Source organism: Marmota marmota, unplaced genomic scaffold, assembly GCF_001458135.2.
Source record: "Marmota marmota marmota unplaced genomic scaffold, marMar, whole genome shotgun sequence".
Classification (NCBI taxonomy): domain Eukaryota; kingdom Metazoa; phylum Chordata; class Mammalia; order Rodentia; family Sciuridae; genus Marmota; species Marmota marmota.
This window is the reverse complement of record NW_026000241.1, coordinates 19,301,598-19,325,173: the sequence shown is the minus strand read 5'-3', so window position 1 is coordinate 19,325,173 and position 23,576 is coordinate 19,301,598. Positions and strand designations below refer to the sequence as shown.

Below are 23,576 nucleotides of genomic sequence, written 5' to 3'. Positions count from 1 at the left end.
TAATAATACAAAATATACTCACCCTGGCTAAATTATTATCTTACTCTCAATCTCTCTTCGGAGAAGCACAAATGATTACCAAAGAACAATTTCTAAATTATGTATGATATTAAAAATTATGTTTAAAAATAATCACTACCCATTTTGGGGTAATAATAAAACAAAAGTGGTTACAGTTTTCTGCTATTTTACTTCTTTTTTGGGCACATATGAGTAAATAATCTTAAATACTAAAACATACCTTGCCATGAGGATCAGCAAACATTCTTGTAAAAATTTCACACAATCTTTTCAGTTCAACTCGACTGTAAAAGTAATAAAGTTGGGTAATTAATATCTTTCCATAAAATGAACTCATTTTAAAGTAACCTTTCATATAATTAAATTTCTTAACAACAATAAAAAGGTTAAGAGACATAACTCACAAAAATTTGAAGTTTGGGATTTACAAGTCAGGGCTAAATACAAAGTTATAAAATGTGGCATTTTGCTATAACCTACACTAGCTTTAGGGTGGAAGTCACAAAAAGAAGTACACATTTATTTCATATTGTGGCAGGAAAAATAATACATGTGACATTCCTAATACATAATTTTAGTCACTTAGGGGCCAAAATCTTTCTAAACTCCGCTTACTCTTTTGCCACGTAAAAGAACATGCTGAACCTAATATTAAACTAATCCTGATGGGCCTGAGAATAATATTATGCTGATTTACTTCATGAAGTTGGATATAGGTAAATGAAACTACATTAGGTAATACACAAATATTTATTTAAAATCATACAGGTTTAATAGGTCCTAAAATAAATACTCAACAGATATATCAAATCCTGATTTCACAGGTATCAAGTAAGAAGGTAGCCCACACTCAGAACCTATATAATTATCTGAAGACAGGGCTTTTTTTTTTTTTTTGGTACGGGAGATTGAACTTAGGGGCACTCAACCACCAAGGCACCTCCTCAGCCCTATTTTGTATTTACAGACTAGGTCTCACTGAGTTGCTTAGCACCTTGCTTTTGCTAAAGGTGGCTTTGAACTCCCAATTCTCTTGACTTAGCCTCCCAAGCAGCTGGGATTACAGGTCTGCGTCATGGTGCCAGGTCCTTTTGATTTCTTGAGACAGGTTCTCGAAAGTTTCTTAGGGCCTTACTGAGTTGCTGAGGCTGGGCTTAAACTAAGCATCTGCCTACCTCAGCCTCCTGAGCCACTGGGCTTAAGATAGGTTTTTAAAGGGCCGAACTATAAATATTTAAAACATTATATGGACAAAGACAATGAAGGATATGGGGAGGGGGTGGGGGAAGCAAGACAAATCCAATGGGAAAGGAATGAAAATCCTAAAACTCATAGTCAAAATAAACTTCTGTCCTAAAAGAAATTCACTCCAGGGCTGGTGTTGCGGCTCAGCGGTAGAGTGCTCACCTAGTGCATGAGAGGTGCTGGGTTCGATCCTCTGCACCACATAAAAATAAATAAATAAAATAAATGTATTGTGTCTACAACTAAAAGAATAAATACTTTAAAAATAAATGTTTAGGGCTGGGGATATAGCTCAGTTGGTAGAGTGCTTGCCTCACATGCACAAGGCCCTGGGTTCAATCCCAGCACCAAAAAAAAAAAAAAAAAAGAAAGAAATTCACTCCAATTTCATTTTATATTCTAGATCATAATACACAGTGTCACACTTACATAAACACTAAGAATATATCTTCATTTCTGAATAAGCATAAGTATTCTTTCCTCTCATTGAAAGTTTATCAGGAAGAAATTTTGATATACCAGTCAACTTTATTATTATTATACACATTTTGCTATTTGTTCATTCTTTTTCTTTCACAGTTTTGGGGATCAAACAAACCCAGGGCTTTACATACACTAGACAAGTAAGTGCCCACTAATCTACACCCTCAGGACTAATTTTTTAGTTTCTAAAATTGATAATTTTCATTTAATTTCTATTTGTGAATAAAGTTTCCTTTAAAATGCTTCACTATACAGAGAAAACAAAATAAAATTTTTTTAGTAAATTATAATACAGATGGTTCTAAAGGACTGAGGCTTTGGAAAGACACTTTGATGCAAACTCTGAATTCAGGAAGCCTGTTGCTAAACTAATATTTTTTAAGTGTTATTAAAAAAAAAAAAAAAGTAGACCACTATTGTTGCTGTGGAGCCTGGAAGTCTCTTCTTTGGGTGCGGCCATGGTTACCTGGGACACGAATTCCCGCTGCCTCTAAACCAGAAGTTTCCTGTCAATCAACTGCCTCCTGTACTGCTACTGCCATTGCTGCTGCCAGCCTGGGATTGCCTGGAGGTCTTCTTTCTTAGTGCTGCTACCACAAAAGAAACCTCTGCCCTGGATACAATTGAAGCCTACACCGCTGGGGACCCCCTGGTGACGCTGCCCCTGAAGCCTCTGTTACTGCTGACCAACAACCACCATCACTACTGCTGAGACCACGGCCTAGAGGACTGCTATGGCAGTGACTACAGGTTTGGTTGCACGTGGATGCACCCATTTTGGGACACCAGCTAGGGCCTCGGGCCTGGGTGCCATTGGGTTTACCACCACAAGAGTCTGGGGACTCTGGGCTGGGGATGTGGCTCAAACGGTAGCGTGCTCGCCTGGCATGCGTGCGGCCCGGGTTCGATCCTCAGCACCACATACAAACAAAGATGTTGTGTCCGCCGAAAACTAAAAAAAAAAAAAAAATTAAAATTCTCTCTCTTTAAAAAAAAAAAAAAAAAAAAGAGTCTAGGGACTCCAGATGGAAGCTGCAGGTCCAATGTGAGGGTTTAGAGGAGACTGGGGTCTTCCTGCTGAGAGTGCTGGTGGCCCTTGTCTTGATGCTGCATCTTGGGAGTTGGGGTTACTCCTTTGAATAGGTGTATCTGGGGTGGCCTCTCTGCAAATAGGAGCAGCATTGAGATCTTGGGACCACAGCATGGCCGAGCCTGATGTATCTGAAGCCCAGATCGGTGGGGCAGAGACTAGGTTTGCGAGGGCTGATCTGGGTTTGGTGATCCTGAGAGATGTCAGAGATTGGGCTGAGAAACTATAAAACAATGACAGAGACAGTTTGACTTTCCAGAAAGGTTTCTTTTCTTTTCTATTTTGATTCACTAATCTCTCCACCATACTTGGAACAGGATGTTTTTTATGCATCAGTGTGTGGACGACAATGATATATGAATGGGGTTTTACATTTTTGTTGTATTCTTATGTCTTTAATTTTTTTCTCTTTGTTCATATTCTTCTTCTTTCTTGTCTACTTTCTTGGATTTTCTTTCCAACTTTTCTGCAACCAGCAGCCAACCTCTGTCGGCTCCTCTTCCACTTTTCCTGTGAATTTTTACTTCTAGCTTCTCTCTTCCTCTCTCGTGAATACTGCATACTGTACTACCTCTGTTCTCTCATCTACCATTTGAAACTGTAAATCGTTTTAACAAATATTCTGTTTGTACTATAGATTGTTATTGAACTCTTCATTTTGGTTTAATATGAGAAAGCAGTAGATGCCTTAGTGGGAGATATTAGGTTTAAGGCTATATATTGTGTACACTGGGTGCTGTTGATACTGGTCTCACCAGTAAAGGGGGAAGCACTGAAAACCTTCAGGGACACTACAGGTCAACAGGGTAGAATTTATCCTGCCTTAGATCTGTACTTTTAAATGGGAAAACACAGTAACAACATGAAAAAAAAAGGGAAAAAAGTGCCACCAAAAAACCAAGATACTTCAACAACAGAAGCCACTTATAACACAGAAGAAGTATCCAAGAAGGAGTTCAGATTGTATATAGTTAAATTGATATATGAAGTAAAGGATAGTATAAGGTATAACCAAAGAAAAAATACAGGAAGTAAAAGACCACTTCAATAAAGAGAGACTGTGGAAAACAAAACAAGCAAAAATCCTCGAAATGAAGCAATCAGTAAACCAAATTATAAATTCCATAGAAAGCATCATCAACAGACTAGACCACTTGGAAGACAGAACCTCAGACAATGAAGACAAAATATATAATATTGAAAGTAGAGTTGATCATGTGGAGAGATGGTAAGAAACCATGAACAGAATACAAGAACTATGAGATAACATGAAAAGACCAAATTTAAGAGTTATTGAAATAGATGAAGGATCAGAGACACAAACCAAAGGAATGCACGATCTTTTCAATGATATAATATCAGAAAATGTCCCAAACCTAAAGAGTGGAATGAAAAATCAAATACAAGACACTTACAGGACCCTAAATGTACAAAATTACAGCAGACCCACACCAAGACACGTTATAATGAAAATGACTAACACACAGAATAAAGATAAAATCTTAAAGGCTGTGAGAGAAAAAAAAATCAAACTACATATAGGAGGAAATCAACTTGGATCTCAACTGATTTCTCAACTCAGATCCTCAAAGCTAGGAGGTCCTGAAATAATATATTTCAAGATTTGAAAGAAAACAGATGCCAACCAAGAATTTTATATCCAGCAAAATTAAGTTTCATATTTGAAGATGAAATTATAACATGATAAAAAAATTATAAGAATTCATAACTAGGGGCTGGAGATGTGGCTCAAGCGGTAGCGCGCTCGCCTGGCATGCGTGCGGCCCGGGTTTGATCCTCAGCACCACATACAAACAAAGATGTTGTGTCCGCCGAAAACTAAAAAATAAATATTAAAATTCTCTCTCTCTCTCTCTCGCCCTCTCTCTTTAAAAAAAAAAAAAAAAGAATTCATAACTAGAAAGCCTACATTAGAGAGCATTCTCAACAAAATATTCCATGAAGATGAAGCCAGAAAAAAGGTGAAAACCAGCAAACGGAGGAGCTACACTAAAGGGACATTCAATCAACTAAGAAACAAAGACAAATCAAAAACCAGAAATAAATCAACATGACAGGGAATAAAAATCATGTGTCAATTATATCCTTTAATGTTAACTGCCTAAACTTATAACCAAAAGACAAAGACTGGTAGATTGGATTGAAAAGCAAGACCCAACAATATGCTGTCCTTTCAAGAGACTCACCTCATGGGCAAAGACATCCACAGGCTGAAGGTGAAAGGATGGGAAAAAACTTATCATGCGTATGAATTATGTAAACAAGCAGGGGTTTCCATTCTCATTTCAGATAAAGTAGACTTCAAACCAAAGTTAATCAGAGGAGACAAAGAAGGACATTTCATATTTCTTAAGGGAAGTATATATAAACAGGACATAATAATTATAAATATTTATGCCCCAACAATGGAGCATCTATGTACATCAACAAACCCTTCTCAATTACAAGAGTCAAATAGACCACAATACAATAAAACTACGTGACTTTAGCACACCACTCTCACTACTGAACAGATCTTCCAAACAGAACTAAAAATACAATCAATAACTTAGACTTAACAGACATATATAGAATATTTCATCCATCAACAAGCAAATATACTTTCTTCTCGGCAGCACATGGCTCCTTCTCTAAAACAGACCATATCTTATGCCACAAAGGGACTCTTAGTAAATACCAAAAAATCAGAGATAATACCCTGCATTCTATCAGACCACAATGGAATGAAATTAGTAACCAATGATAAAATAAAAAATAGAAACTACTGTAACAAATGGAGCTAAATAATACACAACTGAATGATGAGTGGATAGTAGAAGAAATCAATGATGAAATAAAATTCTTAGAGGTAAATGAGGACACTGATACAAAATATCAAAATCTCTGGGACACTATGAAGGTAGTACTAAGAGGAAAGTTTACTGCATTGAATGCATTCATTACAAAAATAAAAAGTCAACAATAGATGACCTAATACCACATCTCAAAGTCCTAGAAAAAGAAGAATAAACCAACACCAAAAGCAGTGGAATACAGGAAATACTAAAATCAGAGCTGAAATTAATGAAAACAAAAGAAAAGAAACAATTGAAAAAACTGACAAAACAAAAAGTTGGTTCTTTGAAAAAATAAATAAAATAGATAAACCCATGGCCATGCTAACAAAGAGAAAAAGAAAACTCAAATTACTAAAATACAAGATGAAGAAGGAAATATCACAATGAATATGTCTGAAATACAGCAGATAAATTAGAAACTATTTTGAAAATTTATACTCTAATAAAATAGAAAATATCAAAGAAATCGATAAATTTCAAGAGACATATGACCTACCCAAACTGAATGAGGAGGTCATACATGATTTAAACAGTTCAGTTTCAAGTAATAAAATAGAAAATGCTATCAAAAGCCTACCAACCAAGAAAAGCCCAGGACCAGATAGATTCTCAGCCAAGTTCTACAACACTTTCAAAGTAGAATTAACACTAATATTCCTCAAAGTATTCCATTAAATAGAAAAGGAGAGAACCCTTCCACACTAGTTCTATGAGGCTAATATCACCCAGATACCAAAAATCAGACAAAGACACATCAAGGAAAGAAAACTTCAGACCAATATCTCTAATGAACATAGATTCAAAATCTTCAATAAAATTCTGGCAAATTTCATACAAAAACATATTAAAAAGATAGTGCACCATGATCAAGTGGGGTTCATCCCAAGGATGCAGAGTTGGTTCAACATATAGAGAAAAATTGAAAGCATTCCCGCTAAAAACTGGAACAAGATAAGGATGTCCTCTTTACCACTTCTATTCAGCATCATTCTTGAAATTCTAGACAGAGCAAAATAAAGAAATTTTTTTTTTTAAATAAAGAAATTAAAGGGATAGAAATAGGCAAAGAAGAACTCAAACTGTCACTATTTGCTAATGACATGATTCTATATCTAGAAGATCCAAAAAATTCCACCAGAAAACTTCCAGAACTAATAAATGAATTCAGCGAAGTAGCAGGATATAAAATCAACACCCATATATCAAACACATTACTGTAAATCAGCAAAGAATTCACTGAAAGAGAAATTAGGAAAACTACTCCATTCACAATAGCCTCAAAAAACAAACAAACAAACAAAAAACAACTTGGGAATCAATCTAACGAAATAGGTTAAAGAACTCTATAATGAAAACTACAGAACACTAAAGAAAGAAATTAAAGAAAACATCAGAAGATGGAAAGATATCCCATGCTCCTGGATAGGCAAAATTAATATTGTCAAAAAGGCCATACTACCAAAAGGCTTACACAGATTTAATTCAGTTCCTATTAAAATCCCAATGACATTCTTCATAGAAATAGAAAAAGCAATCATGAAATTTATTTGGAAAAAATAAGAGATGCAGAATGGCTAAAGCAATCCTTAGCAAGAAAAGTGAAGCAGGAGGCATCATAATACCAGACCTTAAACTAGACTACAGAGCTATAGTAACAAAAATGGCATGGTATTGACACCAAAATAGACTTGTAGCCAATGGTACAGAATAGAGGACACAGAGACAAACCCACATAAACATATCTTATACTAGACAAGTGTGCCAAAAATATTCATTGGAGGGCCAGGTTTGTGGCTCAGCGGTAGAGTGCTTGTCTCGCATGTGAGAGACCTTGGGTTGGATCCTCAGCAACACATAAAAATAAATAATAAATAAAATAAAGGTATTGTGTAAAAGAAAAAAAAATCATTGGATTCAACATATGGTGCTGGCAAAATTAGAACTCCATATGTAACAAAATGAAATTAAATCTCTCTCTCTCACCCTGCACAAAAATCAACTCAAAGTGGATCAAAGACTTAAGCACTAGAACAGAGACCCTCCACTTAATAGAAGAAATAATAGGCCCAAATTTTCACCATGTCAGCCTAGAATGACTTCCTTAACAAGACTTGTAAAGCACAAGAAGTAAAATCAAGAATCAATAAACTGGATGGATTAAAATTAAAAAGCTTCTTCTCAGCAAAGGAAACAATAATGTGAGGAAAGAGCCTATAGATTGGGAGAAAATCTTTACCACATGCACTGATAAAGCATTAATTCTAGGATATATAAAGAACTCAAAAAACTTAACACCCCAAAAAAACAAATAACCCGATCCACAAAGGGCTAAGGAACTGAATAGACACTTAACAGAAGAAATACAACTGATCAACAAACACAGAAAAAAGTGTTTAACATCTCTATCAATTACAGAAATTCAAATCAAAACTAGTCTAAGATTTTTATCTCATTCCTGTCAGAATGGCAATCATTAAGGATACAGGCAACAGGGGCTGGGGTTGTGGCTTAGCAGTAGAGTCCTCGCCTAGCATGTGCGAGATGCTGGGTTCGATCTTCAGCACCACATAAAAATAAATAAAATAAAGGTATTATGTCCAGCTACAACTAGAAAAATATTTTAAAAAATACAGGCAACAATAAATATTGGCAAGGATGTGGTGAAAAAGGTACACTCATACATTGCTGGTGGACTGCAATTGGTGCAACCACTATGAAAAGCAGTATGGAGATTCCTCAGAAACTGGAATGCAACCACCATTTGACCCAGCTATCCCACTCCTTGGTTTATACACAAAGGACTTCAAATCACCATACTATAATGATGCAGCCACATCAATGTTTATAGCAGCTCAATTCACAATAGCTAGACTATGGAACCAACCTAGGTGTCCCTCAATAGATGAATGGATGAAGAAAATGTGGTATATATACTCAATGAAATATTACTCGGCTTTAAAGAAGAGTGAAATTATGGCATTTGCCAGTTAATGGTTTGAGCTTGACAATATCATATTAAGTGAAATAAGCCAATCCCACAAAACCAAAGGCTGAATGTTTTCTCTAATATGCGGATGCTAATTCACAATAAGGCAGGGGATACTAGGGAAGAATAGCATTACCTTAGATTAGGTAGAGGGAAGTGAGGGGAGGGGAGGGGAGGAGAAGGGATATGGGGATAGGAAAGACAGTAGAATGAAACAGACATTATTACTGTGACTACATGACCAATATGATTCTGCAACATGTACACTCAGAAAAATGAGAAATTATATCCCATCTTTGTATGATATATCAAAGTGCATAAATATATTCTATTGTCGTATATAATTAAAACAAATTACAAAATTAAAAAAAAAGTAAAGACAAAAAGTATGAACTTCACACAATATAATTATATTTTAATACAACTCATCTCACCTTAGTGTTCTCTGATTTTTTAATAAGTTCTGCAGACCCAGGAGGCCTTCCTTCCGTTCTGACCAATTGGAACTAGCACATCTATTGAGGACTTCTGCCACATCTTCTGTCTGCCTCATATATGTAGGAATACTACCATTTCGAGAACTGTAGGAACGTTCTGAACAAGCACTAGAAGCATCACTGTTGGCATCATCATCTGAATGCATTCCATATGATTCATATCTTCTTCGAGCAGGTTTTTTCTGTTATATATAAAGAATCTTATTAGCAGTAACTAAAAAATATATTGATACTTCATAATATCTACTGAGCACAAAAGGATTGATTTCAGTCTTAAAATCAGTGCAAAGCATGCTGCTAAACAGTGTAATAAACTAATGTCAGTACTTAAGTTTTTGTTTAAGAAACATGTTTTATAAGTTAGCAGAAAGTGAAATATTCTTTAACTATGGGAAGTGGTAGAAGCAGAATAAGACCATATGAAAGTTCAGATATGTAAAGTGAGAAGTGTTCAAAAATGTGGGTTTTCCTCATATATTGTTTTCACAGAAAACCAACAACTACTAAAATGTAAATTAACAGAAACTGTTCTAGAAATTCAAATTGGTAAGAAGAAAAGATGACCTTTTTAGAGTAGGAGTACAATGGATCAGAAAATGCATGATTTCCCCTATGCAAAATCCCATTTTTCCCTGTCTCTACACCTTCTCTTTGCTATTCTCCTTTTACCTCCACTACCACTTTCCTTGCCACTCTTCCTTCCCTTGTATCCAACTCTCATGTTTCCTAGAAAAGTAAAATACAGACAAAAATATGATGAGAAACTGTTTTACTCACTACTGTTTTTAGGAGGAAACATCCTTAAGGGCCCTCCACATTTTTCTCAATATATCTGTACTATTTCAATAAATAAGAAACATCATGTATGGATTGTTTGGATATCTTTACTTCTATACGGTTTATAATTTAATGTATGTAACTGGCAATTAAACCTTGCATATCAGAAATGATATCAGGGAGAATAAATAGCTAATTTAAAATTTCCCTGGAAGAATTAGAAACAAATCTATGCAATCTGATGTTTGGATTTGAGCTGGTAAGTGGTGAAGATATTTCTATGAAATATTAAGGACAATAATTTAAAATAGTTCCAAGTAGCTGTAAGTTCTCCATTCTAAAATCTACAAGAAATATAATTTGAGCTTAAATTAAATTAGCTTTAAAATGATGTTTCTGTCACTGACCTCATATTAATCTAGAGATACCAAGTCAATTTAGAAATGTTTCCTATGTTGGGCTCCAGGATCAGTCTTATTATAGAAATTAGTATAAATGACCTCATCTCATTGGTACGAAGTAGGTGGGCTAAAAAAACTAATACCCCCACACAAGACAACCTATTCAAGGAGTATTTCCTTCTTGATAATCACAGAAAAACAGATGTATGTCTAAGAATTTTATTACTTCCACTTTAATTTGTTATAGATGAACATCATCTATTAAATTGATGAAGCAAAGAAAAAAGTTATGGTATCATAAGATGTCAGAAAATAGCAATGTTTATACCTTAGTCCGTATGTCTCCTAAGAGCTGAGAGCAGTAGATTTTTAAAGAGAAAAATTGAAAATAATGAAGAACATTTTGCTAAATGGCACAGCGAAGTAGGCATTAACAATGCCCATGATCAGAAACATTAAGTTTTTTTTTAACATACAGATACAAAAGAATTGCTTACTAGCAGGCTATATCGTTAGTCTTGTCAATGTCTTTTAGTTCACAGAGAAACAGCTAAGCTACAAAAATATTCCCATAGCCAGTTTTCCCAAAGAATCTCAAATATTCTTCCTATTTGCATCCTTTTGCCATTTCCAAACATAACTGTATTTCTCTGATTTTCCCTGGGTCCAAATTATACTTAATAGTTGGAATTTTTTTCCCTAACAACTGAGAGTAGCAAATGGGAGTTATCTGTGCACTATGCAAATAATGGAAATAGAATCATATCATTGGGACTCATATTTTAGTCCTCATGGTTAAATATTCCTATAAAATTCAAGCACATCATCTTAGTATTATAAGCAATAGTTCAAGAATAACCCAGTCAATTAATAAAATTTATATAAGCAGAATTTAACTAGTGAATCATCCAATTAAAAAATATAAAATATGATTTATAAAATATAGTGATAAGGAATAGTAAACTAAAAAACACCAAACTGATTAAATATTCAACATAAAAAGATCTGATCTTCATCATAAAAAGATATGATCAATATATCTCAGACCCAAGAGAAATAAGCCTCTTAGTTATATTAAATACATTTATAAAAAATGGCTGAGGTAAAGGGAAAATTCAGCACAGACTGTTAAAGCAGTACTACATAGGTGATGCTATCCAATAAATTAAAGCTATTACTAATGAACATTCTTAAAAACTTGTCTTTCAAATCTACTGCAAAAATTATATTGTGTCAACTTGTTAAGACGTGATCTACATTTTTAGGGACACTATATATATGTATTTATATATAAATATTTATTTATTTACTTCAAAATAAAGATGAGATCTTTTGTAAATTCTAGGTAAGGAAATGAGTAAATCTGCATGCAGTTCTGTTTTCAATCCCTAACACCCTCGCCCACTAAAAATTGAGTAAATGCTTCACAGACAAGATTAATATTATAATTCATATTTTGATAGAGGAAGTATCATACTAGATTGACTTGGGAAATTAGCAAAATCATCCACATCATTTCAAAAGAATCTTCTTTCATAATTTGAGAAAAATAATAGTGATATATATACAGCACTCTTCTGACAAAATACTAAGAATCTGTAGGATGTTTTCAAACTTGTTTTATGTATTAGGCACAAAGAACCAGGATCTTAATTATAATTTGTCTTGAGACTGTACTTCCTCTCAGCTCAAAAAATAAAAATAGTTAGAAGAGTAAAAATCCAACTAAAACAACCCCTATTCTCTTAAGGTTAAGCCAGGCTTGAAATTACATGCTCATAAGTATACATACTTACATACCAATCTATCTGCCCTTACATTCAATGTACTACAGTGCATAAAATACAATGATAAAACACATTACTATATTAAAGACAATAAAATTTTTGTTCCTGACACCCTATCAGTACTATGGCCCTGGCTTAAAATTCTGAATACTAAATAAGGCTCAAGAATTAATTATTCTGCTCTGCTTTTTTACATTGTCCACATTTTGTCTTCCTAGATTTAATCCAGAATTTTCCCATCTCCTTTCCTACACAGGTGGACTAGCTCACACATACATTAGTTTCATAATGGGAACATTAATAATGACAAGGAAATGGAGCAGAGTACCAAGGCATCTGCTACTGCCTCCTCCACGTCAGAACCTGTGTTCAGGACTCGCATGGCACTGACAGAAGATGACAGTCGACTTGATTGGCTGATCCCATAACCTGGACCTAATTCACCAAAAGAAGGAAAACAGTTTTGAGAAAGTCATAAATATAACAGTATCAGGTTGGAAAACTTTTAAGACCCTTGGGGGTGGGGTAGGAGCAAAAAAACCAATGGGGCAAAGCATTTTAAAAGCAATATTGTACTTCTGGGCACACTGAGTTTTTTGGTCAGATAATAGGGTAAAAACAAAATTATTAATAAAGTGTGGAAAACAAATTTAAAGAACAGCAGTATTATTCTTTATTTATAACAAGATCAAAGAAAGCATAGCTGGTAAACTAAGGGCTTGGACATCTATAGCCCTATAATCAATTCATCCAGCTCTGTCAGTTCATGCAAGTCTCTCTATATGGTGAACCACAAAGTAAACCAGAACAAAGATCTATCCTCAACCAATAATGGTTAGGGAGATCAATGAAGCCACACCAGGATTTCACTAGGACGAAAAGTTCCAATTATAATCTATCCTTCAAGATAAGTTAATTTTATTCTATAACTATGACAGATCATTCAATGTCTGTTAAGTGGCTACTATGTGCCCAACATTCTGAGATAGGTGAAAACAAACCACAGATGAATTCTCCCCCTCAACTGCTTTGAATACCATCATTTTTTTAAAGCAATTTATATTTTCTTTAATTTTTTTACCATCATTTACAATTAAAACACTTCATCCACCATTTTGGTTTTTTTTTTTAACATGTACAAAGATGGAGTACAGAACTGAGAACATAAAACAACTCTATATTTCAAAATGATATAACGGGTTTAAAAGAAAAACATCCATCTGCTAGTGAGGAAAATGTTCAGTAAGGTTAAAGGAAAAAGTTATTTGGGGGAAAAGGAAGAAACTACAAGTGATTTATTCTCCAGTAAATAAAATTTAAAATAAAAACAAACCAATTAAAAAATGAATAATATTCAGTGAAAACTGTAAAGAACAAAAACTGAAATGAATACACAGATGATAGTGAAAAGGTACTCATCCTTCACCTGAGGCCCCATACACATCGGGGGCGTAGAGGGCACCAGTAGATCTGGAATGGTGTCTGGAGGCTGGAATAACAGGACCATACAAACCTCATCTATTACCACAGAAACAAGGAATAGTGGCAGCACTACTGTCAGGTAAGGAGAGTTAGTTAATGCTGGTGTTACTCTTAATAGTTAATGATCAGAATATGGCCAGATATGGCACTTGAACATTAACACTGAAAGATCATCCCTGACACACGAATACAACTTACACCTAAGTGGATGGACATAGGCCTACAGGAGACAAAAGAAAAAAAGCAAGTACTCAAATGGAAGGAAATGTCAAAAATACAAGCATGAAAACAAACAAACAAACAAAAAAACCAAACACTGTTGTTAAAAAAAAACCACTATGGTAACTAGTAACTAATAATAATTTTACTTTCTTTAATCTTGGCACTCAAAAAGGCAGCTATTACTATTCAATTTTATAGGTCTAAATATTTGTTAACCGCCCACCCTCATATGTTTAAATCCTAGCTCCAAGGTGATGGTATCAGGTGGTAGGAAGGGCCTTTGGAAGGCAACAAAGTCAAGATGAATCCTTCATGATTGGGATTAGTGTACTTAATATAAAGGAAACTCCAGAGAGCCAGGTAGCTAGCTCCTTCTAACATGTAAGGACACAGCCACAATCATCTATCAACCAGGATACCAAATCAGACACCATTATCTGCTGGTGTCTTGATCTTGGACTTCATAGACTCTTAAATGTGAGAAATAAATTTCTATCATTTTTAACTTTGTTACAGTAGCCTGAAAGGATAAAGATAGATGAGGAAATTAGTGCACAAAGAAAGCTTAATTTATATGACCAAAGCTAGACTACTAGAAAGTGGTAAACCTCAGTAATTGTACTCTTTCAAGGCCTCTGCTCTAAAGGATCACACATACCACCTTAACACTGTTCAAAAGACAATATACCTTATTTTTGTTACCATAAACATCTTTCATAATGGCTCACAAAATATAAATTTTACATTCAATAGTAATTATGTAAATATCAAAGCACATTTGAATATCAAAAGTATCAATAATCTAAACAAAAAAACCCTAAAAATTTGTGACATGTCTCTCTATATATTGCTCTAGAATCTGAATTTGTCAGATGTTGCATTTTAGATCTTAAAATTTTGATTTTTCATAACACCATAAAATCTATCTTTCTTACATATAAAAATAAATTGCCAGGGAAAATGTATTTTAATAAATATTATTATATGATTTAAAAGTCTTCCATTTTAATATATATTATTATATGATTTAAAAGTCTTCCTCACATATATTAATTAGAACAGTTAAAATACTAGATAAATGCTTCCTTTGCTACAGGACAACCTTAATGAATAGGAAAATAATCAAAAAGCTTGAGGCAAAGAAGGATTTAAACAGAGAGAATGACGTTCAAATAGTCAAGTCCTGAAAGGTGATAAGTATCATTAACAAAATATACTAATACGTAGTTTTAATTTTATCTAAGTGAAATTATTTATTTATTTTAAATTAAAAATAATAATTTCTAAGTGAGAAAGACTTGAGCAAATCTGGAAATGCCTAGTGGATGAAAATTTTTAAAAAACTAAGGACTCAATTGCTACCTGTGGTTGGAGATAACAAGTAAGAGGCATCAGCCATGTGTTTGTCATAAAGTAAGACTTTTTTTGAATTTTATTTCCAGAAATAAATGGAAGCTTAAGGGTATAAGTTCCAGAGAAGTTTAATTTTGCTCAGTTCTGATTTCTTTCTAATGCTTCAGGGCCATCAGACTATTCTTGTGATACAAGCAGATGTATCACGTGTTATAGTATTCATGTCTAAAACACTAATATTCAAAGTCAAAGGTGATACAAAGATTCCATTAAGTAAAGAGATATAGTAAAGCCTGGAGTTTGCAGGCAAATGTAGCAGAAAATGGGAATGGTGAAGACAACTTAATCTCTGGAAATGCCATTCTCCACTCTTGTGAAACACACCAGGCTAACCTACTACCTTTGGTATGCAATATCCTATGTAAATAAAAGAACCATAAAAAAAAAAAAAACCCAACTCCAGCAAATTTACAAGGGGTTGAAAAAAACTTCAGTTTTTCTAACACTACATGATTAAAAGGTTAATCATCTTTACCCTAATAAGAAATTCTATGAGAAAACTGCTTCCATGACTTAATAATAAAATTTAAATAATTTAAATTGTCAAATGGAAGCTTTGAAATGAATTTAGAAAATTAATGGATAGGTGATGTCTCTCTTTAAAAACTGGCCTATTAACAACGCTTACTTTTTAAGTAACTAGTAGTTGACTGTAAATTCCCAACTATTACACAGGTTTAAAAGGTAGAGAAACATTTTGGTTTCTTTTTGGTATGTTTTCTAATTATAATCTATAGTATTAGCAATATATAAATGCTGATGTATGCCATTAAAAAAAAAACATGACATCCTTGTCGTTAAAGCCTGGGGCTCGGGGGAAGAGCACCAGCATGGATGGCAATGATAATGATCATATGACCAGGGCAATTAAATGTTCATTGCACCAAGCACAGTCCTGAGGAATTTTTTTGTTTTGATGTATTTTTCTCTTTTTTTCTTTGCAGTGCTGAGGACTCTACCACTGAGCTACATTCCTGGCCCTCATGTATTTTCTCATTGATAGAGTCAAAGAATCCTAAGATGTATGTGTTACTATTATCCTTGTTTTACAGATAAGAAAACCCAGGCATAGAAAGATTACAGAACTGAACCATCTGACCCCAGAACGTATGTTCTTAAGCTATCACATGTGCACTCTACTTCTTTAAACTCTTCAACATGACATGCTTATTTCATATAAATGTAGAAGTTCTTTCTTCATAAACATATCTATGAAGATGCACCATGTGTTCGTGTGTATATATGCATATTTTCCTGGCAGTGCATATACAGAAATTCTATAGACTAAATCTATTTTATATGAACTAAAAACATCTGTGGCAAAGTATCAGCCACTTAGCCTTAGTGATGCAGAAGAGTTCTTTTTATCTTGGTACCTTCCTACAGGGGAAAGAGAAAGTGAGAAACTCTTTGGCACCTAAGGCTAGAACATGAACAAGGGCTGAGGATTTTCCTATATATCCCTAGCTAATGGAGTTTCCCAGATCATTACAGGTCAGCTCAGGGATATATTGTAACCAAAGGGATCCACAGAATTATAAATTAATCCCTAGAAAGTCTATATTAACATGACTAAGGAAATAAAAAGTCTAACAGACAACCAGTAGATCTGAATTCTACTTAAATCATTCCAAACTCCTGAAGAACAGCTCTCTTAGTACTACCGTTTACTACACATGTCAAAGGAAAAAATATGAAATGCTGTAGGAATGTGCATACAAACGAAGTACCAGGTGCATGGTGCATGCCTGTAATCCAGCCACTCAGGAGGCTGAGCTGAGGTAGGAGGATTGCAAGTTGGAGGCTACCCTCAGCAACTTAGTGAGACGCTGTATTAAAATTTAAAAATAAATAAATAAAAATAAACTAAAAAAAAAGAAAAGGGGGCTAGGAATGTACCTCACTGGTAAAATGTCCCTGGGTTCAGGTACAAATATGAGAAAAAAGGAAAATAACAATAACAACAACAAAAAAGCTAAAGAATCATGAAGATATTCTAAAATTCTCAATGAAAAAATTATGCCTCTACAGTTTTACAAAAAATACTAAAGCTTTAAAAAATTAACATTTTTATAATTGAGGTAAGTATGGTATTATAATCAAGATTACAATACAATCTCTATTCTTAGGAACAAAAAGGTTTTATAGCAGTGACAAGACATGGGCTAATAAATGGGAAATGACTATTAAAATATAAAATATTATAAAAATTTAGTCCCTCCCACTGATAATAGGTCATTGATCTAAGTTGAAAAGTCAGTATTTCTACTGAAAAGAACAAAATGTACCAAACCAAACAGTTCATATTGCACTTGTGGTTATTTAAATATTGTCTTTAAATTCTGTAGGTTTATTTATTAAGAAATACATTGAATTCAATATTCTGAGGTTTAGATTTATGCTACAGTTACTTGGTTATGAAAGCAATTTGTTTACACAATGACTGACTTACTCATTTAAGATAAGTCAAGAAGGTCAAAGGCATTTCCCAAACATATAATTTTTCTTCCGACTCTTTCCTCAAAATGACAGAAAAGATATAGGGGCAAAGACACAGCTAAACTCCAGGTATGCTGGGTCATCAAATGGTGATAACACAAGGAGAAGGCAATGTACCTCACATTTGCCCAAATGCTTACCAAGGGGCTGAAAAGAGCGAACCGGACTAGTGTCCCTGCTACTTTCCCGACTAGCTTCCCGGCTGCATCCTTGACTCACGCTTGGTCGAGGAATACGACTGCTTCGAGCTGGCAGAAAGAAATAGGCATGGCAAGGGAGAAAACAGAAGACAGAGTTTAGCAGATTTTAAAATTTTGGTTTTATTTTTCTTTTGGAACTGACCAATAACTTATTTTTTTAATATTTATTTTTTAGTTTTAGGTGGACACAATATCTTTATTTTATTTTTATGTGGTGCTGAGGATCGAACCCAGTGCCTCATGCATTCTAGGTGAACAATCTACTATTGAGCCACAACCCCAGCCCATAACTTACCTAAAAATAAAAAAATTCTCTCTCTCTTAAAAAAAAAAAAAAGATATTGATTGGATGAAGTATTACCAGAAATACAGTTAAGTTTCTTGAACTGTAGTCAGTCTGTCGGGGATTAAAAGGTTGCAAGTAAAAAGAAGACTTAAATATCATATAACATAAACAATAAGACAATTTTTCTCTTAACTATAGACTTCTATCACCTTTGGTACTTTAGACCCAAATCTTACTAAAAAAAAAATACATGATAAACATTAACCTAAAGTACAATCCCGATTCTTTAGTTCTCAATGCAAAATATAGGGGGAAAAATGAGCCAATGCTTTCAATTTCCATGCCTTTTCTCACTCCTCCTAAACAAAAACACAAATAAATACACAAGCAACAGAAAATCTAGGAGTGAGGTTGGGCATGATGGCCTGTAATACCAATGACTTGGGAGGCTGAGGCAGGGGGATGGTAAATTCAAGGCCATCCTCAGCTGCTTAGTGAGACTCTCAGCAACTTAATGAGACTCTGTCTCAAAAAGTAACAAAGGATTGGGAAGGCAGCTCAGTGGTAAAAGCCCCCCTTGGGTTCAATCTCTAGTATCCCCCTGCAATATTATATATATGAGTGAGTGAGTGAGGACTGATTAAAAGTGAAGTAGAGGGGCTGGGATTGTGGCTCAGAGGTAGTGCGCTTGCCTAGCATGCGTGAGGCACTGGGTTCGATCCTCAGTACCACATGAATATAAAATAAAGACATTGTGTCCACCTAAAACTTAAAAAAAATTAAAAAAAAATAAAAGTGAAGTAGAGAATTTAAAATGATGTCTAGAAAATAAAAACAAGTGAATCAGCCTATATGATAACTCCAGAGGCTTTGGGCCAAATAACAGGCACACAGTAAGTAAAAAATGCTGCTAAGGACATAAATTCAAAATCTGTAGGCCTAAAAGAAATCTGTGACACCTATTGAATGAAGACATTCTCAAACAAGTAAGGCTTCAAAAAGCTTGACTCCTACATAAAATTTCTTTTCTTTCTACTACTTTTTATTGGTGCATTATAGTTGAACATAATTATGGGATTTGTTGTTACATATTTGTACATGCACACAATATCACAATATAGTGTTGCCAATATCACTCTGCAGCACATCCTCCTCCTTTCCCACCTCCCGTTCCCTCCTACACACAATTTCTAAGGAATTTATTTGAGAATATGTATGGGGCCAAGCAAAAGAATAAATTAAAAAAACAAGAGAGAGGATCCAGGAAGGAGTGCATTCAATCCAGGGAAGAAGTAAATCAGACTTTCAAGATGACAGCTGATCAAGATGCCCAGATTGCAACCAATCCACAGAGTACTGAAAAGAATGTCCTCAAAAACTAACAAACTCTATACAACAGTATCATTGAGAAGACTGCAATACTAAGGGATAAGAGAAAAAGTTATGCTGTGCTTCCATATAGAAAGCAACCAAAATGTGGCACAATCTTAAGTAACTGACAGGACTAGAGAATTCAATTCTGTATCACAAGAACATTCAAGTGGTCCATAACACTTAACACTCAGTGTTCACTTGGGAAGAAATGAGGCCATAGTACACTATGTGTCTTGGCAGCAAACAACTTTATTTCTTCATAACATAGTAAATATTCTTTATAGTTTTTCAATTTTTAAAGTCAACTTAGGGAGCAAGTACATAAGACTGGCTTATGAGGGGCTGGGGTTGTGGCTCAGCGGTAGAGCGCTCACCTCACACATGCGAGACCCTGGGTTTGATCCTCAGCACCACATACAAAAATAAACAAGTGAAATAAAGGTGTTGTGTCCAACTACAACTAAAAAATAAATAAATTTAAAAAAAAAAACCACTGGCTTGTGAATGCAAAAGAGAATGTATATGTAAACTTTAATAATGTAAAAAATAAAGCTGGTTACTAAAAGAACAGAAAGTGAAGGGAAAGGTAATTGGAGTTGAGATACTGGTTGAAGCTGATGAATCAAAAAACAGAAACAGGATAATATTCTTTAAAGTTATACAGGTAGTCTAGGAAATACTTAAAAACAATGGACAAATGATTAAATAAAAGTTGGGGTAATGAGGGGAATTTCTGACTTGGGATCAAGTACCAGGTATCCTAGAGACAAAGTCACTGACAGCAGAAAGGATGGGAAAATATACAGACAGATTGGTTGATCAATCAACCCCTGGATCAATCAACTCTGAGGTCTGCACAGCCTCCAAACATTTCAGCTAAAGAGCCAAGAAATCCCTCTTTCCTGTTTAAGCTTGCTCCAATTGTAATTTCTCCTATCTATATGCACTTTTTTTTTTAATATTTATTTTTTAGTTCTCGGCGGACACAACATCTTTGTTTGTATGTGGTGCTGAGGATCGAACCTGGGCCGCACGATGCCAGGCAAGCACGCTACCGCTTGAGCCACATCCCCAGCCCCTAATTTCTCCTATCTAAAACTGGAAGTATCCTAGTCAACACACAGAGAAAATAAAAGCTTATTAGAATTCAAATGTGGTTGACCTACAATACAGCTAGTATATATACGTATATATTTATGTACATATATACATATACATATATGACAAATGTTAATTCTATAATAATCTTGTGCTTTTGAATAGTAGCTATATTTTTCAAAATTCCTATGAATTATAATATCAAAATTCAATTCATAACGTTTTACTTTAATTCTCTTTGATTTTTTTTTTTTGCGGCAGGGGGAGGGGCGGAGGGGCATACCAGGGATTGAACTCAGGGGCACTTGACCACTGAGCCACATCCCCAGTCCTATTCTGTATTTTATTTAGAGACAGGGTCTCACTGAGTTGTTTAGCGCCTCGCTTTTGCTGAGGCATCTTGAACTTGCGATCCTCCCATCTCAGCCTCCCAAGCCGCTGGGATTAAAGGCATGCACAATTGTTCCTGGTTCTCCTTGAATTTTTAAGTTGTTTTCCTCTAATTTTTAAGAGCCTTATTATTTCCTCAAGTGTTCAGTGCTACCAAAGTCTGAAATACAAAAGAAATAAACGATCAGCAATTCTCACATATAGAAAATCTTACCCACTGAAAGCCTAGATGGACTAGCCTCTCTGCTACAGCCCTGGCTCCTTGGTATCTTGCTTCTTTTCTGTGTGGATGCTGAATTGACCAGGACTCTTTGAACACCAGAGCTCACAGTAGAGAGGGCTGTTGTGGTCAAAACTCTTCCTGGAGACCCAGATCGGCTGCCAGCTAAACACCAAACACATACACAAATATTAAGATGTGAATACTAAGAAAATTTGCTGACAGGATAAAAATTCAAGAAACACATCTGAGAAAACTATTGTAGTATGACAGGTTCTAAGTTTAAAGAAAATGGACCAAGGAAGATTTATACATAATTATAACCTGGGAGGAAAAGGTATACCATATATAACTAGCACTGAATGCTAAATCATCTAAAACATATTTTCAGTTTGGGGAGTATACTATATTTGATAATGACAATACTATTATTATTTTTAGAACGCAAATAGTAAAAAAGATTTCTAAAGCCAGCATATATCTGAAAGTATATTTCACGTGGTTAATATGGTCTGTGTGAAACAGTTATACACTTAAAAGGGAAAAAAATCCTTGATTCCATTACTGCGATTATTTTTTTAAGTATACAATAATGGTAATTTGCTTTATCTTCACATAGTTTGCCTGAGATTCTCTGAACAAGTATATAGCAAAGTTATCTATTTTGCTACTATGTATGTATTTTAAAATTTTACAAAATTAAAAATTTAAATATTGACAAGTTTGGGCCTAGTGAAAAAGAAAATTTATTTTTGCTATTTGCAAAGGACTCTTTGGGTGGCCATATTCTGGGGTATACAAGTACTCATGGTAGAACAGGACTATGGGACAAATTTATGTATATATATGAAAGAGAGATCAGGGAGACAGAGAAGGAGAACTGGACAAAAATTTTGTCAGAGACTGGGGTAAAACAAGTTACGAAATATGGTTTTAAACTAGAAATGCCTGGATTAACTTCTATGGGAATGAGTTCCTTTGTCAATGAAAGCACTTTATGTTTATTTTATGAATAGGGCATGGGCTAGATAACTCCAAGATAAAATCTAACTCTAAATTCTGAATGATAACATTATGAAAAAATTAAACTTACACTTAAATAAATCAATCTTTGTGATATAAACTTCTCCCTTTGCTGGGCACCATTTCTACCCAGTAGGAGAGTCACTATTCAAGCTGTTCAATCTTATCCAATTATGTTTCATTTCCATAGGGCAGATTAAAAATTAAAATGCCAATGGGAACAAGCAGACAATGTCAAAAAACGGAAAACTGAATACAGAGTAGGGAGTGTGCTAAGAGGACTGTGATCAAGAGGAGAGTGTTTACCCTTTCCCAAGAGAGAGGTGACTTTTTAGTTCTACCCAGCTCTGTCTTGAAGTGATACTGACTAGGTCCTGTGATTTTTTGAAATTTCCTTTTTTTTTTTTCCAGTCATGTTCTACAGGTCAAATAATACATGAATGAAACAGGCTGGATGTGGCCCAAGAGCTGCTGATCTGTGGCCCCTGCTATTACTTTTCTTGGCACCATCTTGCTGAATAAAATTTATACTCCTGCTTAATTCTTCATCAGCAAAGTAAAATTTATTTTTGACTGGTGATTGAGATACTGTAAAACAAAGTAGCTTTTCCATAAAATTAATAATTTACCATTTGAGTAGAAGGAATTCTAAATTATAGTAGGGCAATTATTCAAGTCTACTTTAAAATGACTGCTTATTTGAAAGCTTCCCGATGTTTCAGGTGAAGAATCTTCAAGTCCGGTTTCTTTCAGTTGTAACCTTAAGGATGGTTATAAGGCACCTGTTTTCTCCATGCAGTATCTAAACTAAACATACACACCAAAACATCCAAACACTCAACATGCCACAAACTCACAATGCAAGAGAGGCTAATGGAGTATTTTATGGGAAAACTCGCAATAGTATAAAAGGTATAAATAATGAGCTGAGCACATACAATATGGTATTCTATTAAAACCAATATAAACTGTGGAGGTAGAGGTGTCGGCAAGAAAAACTGGAGAAATTTTTTGAAATCTGGGTCTATTCAGCAGATAGGAAACACGAAGTTTAGAAGCAGAGTAACTGTTTTTTTGTCTTAGATTATTTAATTTATTAGTTATGCAAACTCGCTCTCTGTATTTAAATTTATTCATGTCCTCTCCTAAGAAATAAAATGGCACTGTTCACTTCAATCATTACCCTTTGTTCTCCATTACCCCTCTGGTATCCACTAAGACTGT

At 34.6% G+C, this 23,576-nt stretch overlaps 1 protein-coding gene across 50 annotated transcripts in view; it reads right to left on the bottom strand.

Moving 5' to 3' along the window:
- The window catches only part of Clasp2 (cytoplasmic linker associated protein 2), a 191,423-nt gene that overhangs the window by 50,788 nt on the left and 117,059 nt on the right, over positions 1 to 23,576 (bottom strand). For 17 of the 50 annotated variants that reach the window (XM_048794715.1, XM_048794730.1, XM_048794720.1 and 14 more), the window contains 7 exons: positions 21,324 to 21,494; positions 17,902 to 18,009; positions 13,572 to 13,634; positions 12,474 to 12,580; positions 10,687 to 10,710; positions 9,118 to 9,362; positions 242 to 305 (listed from right to left, as the gene is read on the bottom strand). In XM_048794715.1, the coding sequence (XP_048650672.1) occupies positions 242 to 305; positions 9,118 to 9,362; positions 10,687 to 10,710; positions 12,474 to 12,580; positions 13,572 to 13,634; positions 17,902 to 18,009; positions 21,324 to 21,494 (782 nt within the window). The remainder of the gene's footprint in view (positions 1 to 241; positions 306 to 9,117; positions 9,363 to 10,686; positions 10,711 to 12,473; positions 12,581 to 13,571; positions 13,635 to 17,901; positions 18,010 to 21,323; positions 21,495 to 23,576) is intronic. The other 33 variants (XM_048794729.1, XM_048794738.1, XM_048794745.1 and 30 more) reach the window with 3 other exon arrangements.